The sequence below is a fragment of the Betta splendens genome, chromosome 16 (assembly GCF_900634795.4).
Source record: "Betta splendens chromosome 16, fBetSpl5.4, whole genome shotgun sequence".
NCBI classification, from domain to species: Eukaryota; Metazoa; Chordata; class Actinopteri; order Anabantiformes; family Osphronemidae; genus Betta; species Betta splendens.
The window spans coordinates 12,612,912-12,621,625 of NC_040896.2; the positions used below are offsets into that span (position 1 = coordinate 12,612,912).

Sequence of the window (8,714 nt, forward strand, 5' to 3'; positions counted from 1 at the left end):
TATATATATATATATACATACATATATATATACACATACACATACACATACACATACACATACACATACACATACACATACACATACATATATGTATGTGTATGTGTGTATGTATGTGTATATACACACACACACACACACACACACACACACACACACACACACACACACACACACACACACACACACACACACACACACACACACACACACACACACACACACACACACACACAGGGCAATACTAGCTACCAGGTTCGCAATGGCAGGAATATTGTAAAAAAACATTGTAAAAACCATTATCTATATTGTAAAAACCATTATCTATATATCTGCCGTCAGATATATAATTTCATCATGAACCACCTTGTGGCAGTGCAATTTAAACCAAGCAAAGCAAAGAAAGAGTGCTACTCTCAGGAGCAGGACGTAACGGGGAGTCGAGAGGACAAAAGCGTAGACGAGCTCACTCATTAAACGAAGGGTAGATGGGAAGCTCAAAATCATCGCTGTTGAAGTTGGTAGGCTGGTCCAGCATAGACAAAACATCCTACAACACACAGCAGATAAAGGAGTTCATTAATAAGGAAAAGACAAAACACAACAGTGTTTAGAGATGGAGGTTGCATCACTCACGGGGAACATGTCTTGCTGGCTGCCTTGAGCGTGAGGATGCTGCTCGGCGTTATTCTGTGAGTGTTGCGGGCCCTGCCACTGTGGCCACACTGCTTCCGCTGCTCGGGAGGGAAACTGTGCTGCAGAATGAGAGACATCTGAAACAGAGCAGCGATGTGAGAAAATGCACCAGTTCAACACAGACACAGTATTGCATCCAAACAACCTACCATAGCCGTTTGTGTTGAGGCTGGCCCGGGGGTTCATCTGAGAATAGTTTGTACCACTGGTGGAGGTGGGAGCAGCACCTGTAGGCATCTGACCAAAGGAGTTGGAGGAGCCGCCTCCGTAACCTCCCATGGAGGCAAACTGTGGAGACAGGGTCTTTGCTGCCTGAGGGACCACCTGCTGGTTAATCAGAATATCTGTGTTTATTCTTAGAAAGTAATCACATCATCAGTCAGTCTGTTCTTCTTGAGTCCTACTGCACTCTACCTGATTATTAAATTGTGGTCTGGCTGCTGCTCCAGGCCACCCTCCTGCTGGTCCTCCATGGAGAGGGCTGCCAGTGCTCGAGGGAGCAACTGATTGAGGAGCTGCATTCTCACGAGACATCTGAGCAAGCATCTGTCCCGCTGAGTGTGGTGGATGTGCCATCTGTGGAGTCATGGTGGCTGGTCTTTGGAGGAGAGAGAGAGAAGAGGTTTAGAGCTCTGTCCCTCATCGCAGGAGGGAAGGGGAATATAAACAGAAAATTTACTATAGCATAAGCTGATAAAGTCAACAAGTTGTATTTAAATACAGCAAATCATCCTTATTTTTAAAAACATGCACAGACATGTATACACACACACACACACACAACTTTGCACCTGTATGTATCGTTAGGACGACCAGCAGTGAAGTTGTTGGCTGAAGGGTAGATCTGTGCAGAGGGAGTAGAGGTGGAAGACACAACCTTGGTCTGATCAGAACCTTGGAAAATTGAGGAGAAGAGCTCAGTCTTCTCAAGACTCTTGCTGTGGTCCGGCCCAGTTGCTGTCACTAGCATCTAAGAACAACATAATTGATCAGATAATGGGTTTTTAAAATCCTGATAAAGTGGTAAAGATTTGACTTAAGATGCTCCATCATTTAGATGGAGGAGACTGCAGCAATGAGGAGACACAAACAAGCTCCAAACAGGTCTATAGGAAAAGAAGCAAGCATTTCTATTCAGTCACGATCCTGCAAACAGTTAAATGAAGGATTACACAGAGTCTCAGAAAGATTTCATAAGCAAGTACTACAGAGACATTACTCTAGTGAATTCCATTATTAGCAGAAAATCTAAAAGGAAGCCGTGATACTGTAGCTGCCACAACATCCAGTTCTGTTTTCCTGCTGGTAAATCATAAACATCCTGTTATGTTTCCATAAAAAGAATCATCACAGCAAGGGACAAAGGGGTGCTGACAAACAAGATATAATCCATGCTTTAATCAAAATGGACACACACACACGGCCTAACCTGTGGGTGGGTGATTGGTCCAGTCTCATACAGTCCATCTCTGGTGCCACCTCCCTCCAGACTGGCCTGCTGCTGCTGCAGCTGCCTGGAAAAAGAAAGACAGGGAATGTGCTGTTTGGAAGTCAGCTCAAAATAGCTTAATTTCCATTTGCAAACCCTTCACTGTGGCGAGAGAATTCCCAAACACCAGCTGACAAAATAGCAGTCAACCACCAGCGGAAAGGTAGGAGAGAATGACACTTTTACTACCATGCTAGACAGCCTGTTTCAAAAGGTCTCCTGAAGTACAACCAAGACATGCTTCATATTTAGAAACAGAACTATGAATCAACACTTTATGGGAACAGAAACAAATAAATCACCCACAGTGGGAAATGACAAAAATCAGAAGAACTGTAGCTTGCTAGAAAGGCAGAAGGTTCCCATGAAGACACAGCCCCCGGTTCACACTTGCTGGCCTGGTCTCACCTGGTGGCTACATGCCCAGGGCTGAGAACCACAGGGGGGCCACTTGGGCTGCTCTGACCCAAGGAGGGGGGCAGCGAGCCCCCTGGGGAGGAGATGGGAGTGAGGGGGTCCTGAGACGAGTTTCTATGACCCCAAAATCAGACGTGGGGACAGAGGAGAGGTGAGGTGTAGGAAGAGAGCAATCAAATTTAAAAAAAAAATAAAAAAAATTAAAAAAAGAAGGGTTGTGGTTAAGGTTTGAGAGGAACTGGGGATTAAAGGTCATGTGAACTTTTAGACAGAGATTTTTCCCAACCGTTGCATTATGAGTTGGTTTCATTTGTGTTATCATAGTTACTATTAGTGACAGACACTAAAGCGTGACTCACTTGACATTGACGTTGGTGCAGATGATATACTCAATCTCCTCAGAAAACGGGTTCTGGAAGGTAAAGGAGCTGGTTCGCATTAAGATCCATTCTGTGGATTTGGTGCGGAACCGAAACATCACAGACAGAACCTGGCCCTTCAACTTCACCACCTGAGGACACAAGGTCATTGTGTTATACTGTGGTGTTTTCAGGAACATACAGCTTCAAAAGCACATTTGAAGCTCAGAAGAATTTTCTTAGAGCACATGTGTTCCATGGTGAAACTAAGTGGTTTAAAGCTGTAATGGCTACTTAAGATTAGTTTCACTTTTTGTTTGACTCTGTTGAAATTGTTTATTGTTTTTATGGTTGGTAAAAGTATGGCAACCGCTCTATTGATGTGCTGAACAGGAATATGTTCTCACTTGCCGATTAGAAACATTGTAAAGTACCCAACTTTATCTAAGACAACTCTGCAGAAATCTAAGGGAAAATGAGCCACAACTAAAAGGGGAACTCCGCCAACTTCTCATCTCAGACTGTGAAGGTTTCAAGGAGGTCAAACCATGTGAGACAAAAATTGCATGAAGCCTCCAAGTAGCATAATGTCTGATGATTGTTTTTAACTGTTACAAAGTGCAGTTCTAGGTTTAGATAGTCAGTCACAGGCTGCAGTAGAAGTCTTATAAAGGCAGTAAGCACATTACATATTAGTACAATCGTTAGATAAAATTATAAAAAGCTGCACATAGAGATGGTTCTACCTGTTGGAAGCTGTCTCTCAGTAAGCCTTGGTCTTCAGGGTGGGCAAACTCAAGAATATTCTTCCCCAATAAATCCTGTGATATGATATGACACAATTCGCAAGCCCATTCTTTTGGACATCACCACAAAGATGTCTGAAAACTGACCTGACGTTTCAGCAATTACGGTCAGTACCTGTGGCTGGTAGCCGATGGCAGTCAGGCAGCGGTGGTCTACAAAGGTGAACGTGCCCTGGCAATTATGGCGTGAAATAAACTCTACGGGAACACTGATACTGTTGATGTCTGTGTCAGACGGGCAACAGGTAACCTAAAAAAAATATTTGATACATTAACCACATTCACAGACCAAATCACCAGTAAATTCAAATACAAACTATTCAACCCAAAACCCTGTATTAGGATTACATTTATATCAATGAATCAGAGATTGCTCGTCGTCTGTATCCACTAGGATAATGAAGCAGTTCAAGATGAATGCATGGCTAGTCATATTAACTTGAGGACATCATGACGCACAACGCACCTGTAATCTCCCAATGGCTACTAGACAATAGCGACTCCCCTGAGTGTTGTCTGCCTCGTCATCTGTTAATGATACTCCTAAAACACAAACATGAGTGTAAAGATGGGTCCAACTATGACTTATAAAATAAAATACAAAATAGTCTGTTGGATCTACATTCCTACACAGTCTTTGGCAACATTAAGAAACAAATGTAATATGGTCTAACTATGGCATTGATCTTCATAATCCTATTAGTTTTACCTGCAGGGGGCCAGGACTTGATGTATCCTGTACAGTGAACCACTACATATTGAGGTTCTCCTTCCTTGGCTGCCCCCAAACCATTCCTGAGGTGATAGAAGAAAGTATAAATCTGAAAATGCTCCTTTTTTTCTGGGCCACGTGATGTGATGCAACTTACTGATCTTCTCTATTGCACTAAATAATGACTCAAGAAATGTTTGGTTGTTCTTACCTGTTCCTGTTCCTAAGAAAGTTAAGTCTGTTCATAGACAAAGGTTCCACTGGACAACTGCCACACCTATAGAAACAAACAGGCCATCACATTATTAATTATGCTTCCTAGCACATTTTTAAATATGAACATCAAGTTGTAGACCATGTACAGTAAATAGGACAAACCTCATTCTGCAGATGAAGGATCGACGGGCTCCCATACTCATTCTGGCTGATGATTGCTGACTTTCTTTTTTTACTGTTCCTGTTTTTAAGTCCAACATCCTTCCTGTAAAAAGAGTAAATCTGCTCAATAACTGGTTCATTACCAAGTGTACAGGTTTCTACTAATTTCTGTGTGTGCGCATTTGTTTAAAGTTTTATACCCGTGTTATTTTCTGCGGTGGAGAGCTGCTCTCTAAGCTTTTCTATATCGTCTGGGTGGAGCTGATCATATAACGAGGAGCAGAGCCAGTCAGATTGGGACTGGTTAAGGACAGGTGTCAGGGAGTCAGAAACATAAACAATGCGACCAGTCTCGCATGACACCACAAAGAGGAAGCCATCAGCTGCCTCCAGAATGAGATGCTTCAGCTCCTAGAGACACAAAGAATCTATTTAGGTATGCGGATTATTTATAATTAATCTTTGTGGAACCAAATCCCTTTGCATTCAACTCCAAATCACAACATAGCTCATCATTAACCTATGAGGGTCACACACTGGCATATATAACTCATGTTACTACATGTTCAACACCAGTTGCTTGTTTTCAGCCGTTAGCAAAACTTTTTACTATAGGAGCATAAGACACAAGAGGCTCACTTACACTCAAACCACAATCACAAAGTTTGTTTAAAAAAAAAAAAAAAAAAGCTTAAAGCTGACCAAGTGCCTGGAGAAACATTTGCGACGTACAGGGAATTCACATCAAACTAGTTCCTGTGTTACTTTCACTGTGAGCTCAGAAGGGGAAAGTGTTAACTATGTTATACTTGCAAGACTTTTTGGCATTTGCACAAACACTAGTGCCTCCCTAAGGAATGTTATGTACACAAACCAAAGCTTCAATAAAGTTTTAAGTTCAGTTCAGAACACCTGCTGGCAAATAGTTTACTTCTGACCAATCTTAAAGTTTCTCCTACCTGGTCTGTGAGAAAGGAAGGTTTATATGACCCATCTACATTAGTATTGCCACTTCCTCTCAAAGTCTTCATATGGGACACAGCCATTCGTAGGATGGTTAGTTTGTCTGGTTTCCGAGCAAGTGCGCTGCATGTTGGCACCATGTCTGACAATTCTGTGATGTAGGCAGTCATCTTGTTCCGCCTCCGCCTCTCAATCTCGCTGTGATTCTCCCTAGAGCAATGAAATGCAGGAGGGAGGAAGAGGTCGAGAGGACAGAAGGGATAGGCATGGGGAAAACAGGTGGGCAGGTGGACAACATGGAGTAGAGTTTAGAGTCAATGCTTCAATGTAAGTATGACAAACGAAAAAAGGAAGTTGGAATGAAAGAAGGTGGAAAATTAATGAACACACAAAAAAGTGTAGTCAATGATTTATGAGTGAAAAGAAAAGAGAGACTGGTCCATCAAGGCCAAATGGTGTGACAAAAGAGAGCAAAAGTGCAAAAAGAGAAAGGACCCTCAGACTTCCTGAGAGGGGGGAGACAAAAGAGACAGAGGACAGATGCTAGAGAGGAAGAGATTACCAACGTGATCTCTTACACACACACAACACAGCTCAGTGGTTAGTGATACATAACAGTGGTGGACCAGAAAGACAACCAGTTTCTGTGGGCAGAGGCATAACATTCTGACATTCACCATAACAGACGCAGAGCAGCAAAATATTCCGGTACTTGTATGCTATCCAAATGACAATGTGCTGGTATCCCAGCAGGACAGGACAGTAGTTGATCCGTGCACTTAATATTTATATAGATACAAGCAGGAGAGGGAACCTTCTACAGTGGTACTGGCCATACCTGGCTAGTTTTTCCTTATCTGCAAAACTCTGATCGTCTTCCAAAAACCTGGAAATAAAACCAACCCACTAAAACACTTGCCCAAAATATAGTTAAAAAAACAAAAAAGAAAAAAAAACAAAGAAAACACGTAAGAGTGAAAACTGAAGGGAGAAGGAGAGCAGCATGTGGGCAAGCTGTTCTATTACTAATGCTCCTTCGCCCCGACAATCACATCTGTTTCTGTCATCCTCATACCTAGCAAAACGCTCTTTGTCATTGTTGGAGCCTGATGTTTCATCATCACACCTGTGGGGGACAAATAAATACATTGTTGAACCAGTAAATAGACAATAACAAATGATAACGTTGAAAGCAAAGTAAATATACCTGAACAACTTGCTTCCTTCATCATCGTCATCATCATCAAAGTCTGGCCTGGAAAACGGAGAAGAGATTTTCAACATCATTCAGCAAATCGTTCAGCAAACGCCCAGCCTCGCTCCTGCTGCTGCTGCTACTACTACTACCACACACACACACACACACACACACACACACACACACACTGACAGCTACATTAGTATTGTTCACACACTTACGCCGCTCGTCGTTTGATGGGCCCTTTCGGGACGACAGCTCCGCCGCTCGCTTGCGTCCCGCTCGCCCCCATGCCCAGATTTGGGTCTGTTAAATCTATTAATAACACAATACAGCACGAATGACAGGTGACGTCTTACTGTGCCGAACGGTGAAAAAAATAAAAACACTCGGACGCCAAAAAAGCCTAAGCGCTCACAGCTGACTCCGGTTTTATTTTACAAACTATGTATGAAGGATTAAAATAGCTACACACCAACTATTCTGTATTCGTGACTGCGGGGAGCTAAAGCTAAAGGTGTACGTGTGTGGCAGAGAACAACACTGCTTCAAGTAGCTCGTTATTTACATTAGATTTAGCATCTTGCCTCAACATTACAGAATTATCACCGTAGCCGTTAGCTAGTCGATGATATCGCTACTTCTAGCATGTTAGCGTGTCAGGACTTATGCAATAACCATCTAGCTTTGTTGCTAAGCTAACTTAGCTAAGTTTAGCAGTTGCTGTCACGCTATCTGCAGGAAAGTATCCGCTTTAATTATGCGTGGGAAAAAAGCCAGAATTGCATAACAGGTGCGCAGCGATGTGCCAACACAGTGTATGTGCCACTTTTATTGTACTTTACCTGGGTTTGAAGAGGACATATCCAGAATAACAAAAACAAACAACTTCAGCTGCAGGAAAAAAATCCTCAAACACCCCGCCCCTCCCCCCTGCTAGCTACCTAGCTAACTTGATAAAGCGCCGCTGGCTTCTCAACGCAGGCCACTTTATTTGGTCTTCAAAGCGCCCAAAGCCATGACGAGCACTGCTCCGAAGTGGTCGGATTACTTAAACACAGACAGAATAACGTTTACCTCCCCCAGTTCCTGTTTCCCTGCTCACCCCAGGTTTAAACCCCCTTTCTAATTAAGATGGCGTGTCGGAGTCGCGCAGCACAGGCTGGCTCCAGCAGCTCGTGCGCTCTCTATTGGACCTCGCAGCAGTCACATAGACGTGACGTCAGATGCTGGGAAATCCACGTCGTGCTCCTCCCCGCTGGCGGCGGAGCCACTTTCAGGTCTGCGGATTCGAACAAAAGCCTTCACATGACAGACGCGTATTATGCAAACGCAGCAGGCTGCTGCTTTAACAACTGGACATGCTAACAGGATGCTAATCTGGCTTCATAGCGCCCTGAAGCTGTCACCTCTGACCGTGCAGGGACGTTAGAGCAAATTTACTATAATAGCCCGACCAGGTTTGGTTACCGGCTGTTTAATACATCAGTATTTGAACTAAGGTGACACTGAACTCACCCTGCAACCAAAGACACATCCAGCAGATGACTCTCCCAAGTCAGGGTGGGTCATCTGCCTTGACTGGTTGATGTGAGCTGAAGAGCAAAGAAGCAGTAATTTCATAGGTAACTGATATTCTACTTGTGGTAATGTACTGAAAGATATGCTGCATTAACAAATAAACTGCTTCACAAGG

General features: G+C 43.3%; 1 protein-coding gene across 6 annotated transcripts; it reads right to left on the reverse strand.

Moving 5' to 3' along the window:
* Positions 1-194: 194 nt before the first annotated feature.
* Positions 195-8,182, reverse strand: arnt (aryl hydrocarbon receptor nuclear translocator). Of its 6 annotated transcripts, none has more exons than XM_029130183.3 (20): positions 7,864-8,182; positions 7,240-7,333; positions 7,028-7,075; positions 6,896-6,946; positions 5,817-6,030; positions 5,058-5,268; positions 4,858-4,960; positions 4,691-4,756; positions 4,477-4,562; positions 4,234-4,310; positions 3,883-4,017; positions 3,708-3,782; positions 2,962-3,113; positions 2,594-2,716; positions 2,126-2,210; positions 1,488-1,666; positions 1,111-1,294; positions 846-1,020; positions 637-773; positions 195-550 (listed from the first exon to the last, which is right to left on the reverse strand). In XM_029130183.3, the coding sequence occupies exons 1-20, from the start codon at positions 7,880-7,882 to the stop codon at positions 467-469; spliced, it is 2,298 nt and encodes a 765-aa protein (XP_028986016.1). In that variant the 5' UTR covers positions 7,883-8,182; the 3' UTR covers positions 195-466. The 6 variants fall into 6 exon arrangements, with proteins under 6 accessions (XP_028986016.1, XP_028986015.1, XP_055358876.1 ...); XM_029130182.3 differs by having other exon boundaries at positions 846-1,023; positions 7,864-8,181; XM_055502901.1 differs by lacking the exon at positions 6,896-6,946 and having other exon boundaries at positions 846-1,023; positions 7,864-8,181.
* Positions 8,183-8,714: the final 532 nt, after the last annotated feature.

Bases quoted from the DNA above. Each gene is read 5' to 3' on its own strand.
- arnt (XM_029130182.3), bottom strand. The intron at 4,757-4,857 runs GTTTGTCCTATT...TTGTTTCTATAG, and splicing joins TCCTTCATCTGCAGAATGAG to GTGTGGCAGTTGTCCAGTGG. The intron at 4,018-4,233 runs GTGCGTTGTGCG...TATTTTTTTTAG, and splicing joins TAGCCATTGGGAGATTACAG to GTTACCTGTTGCCCGTCTGA.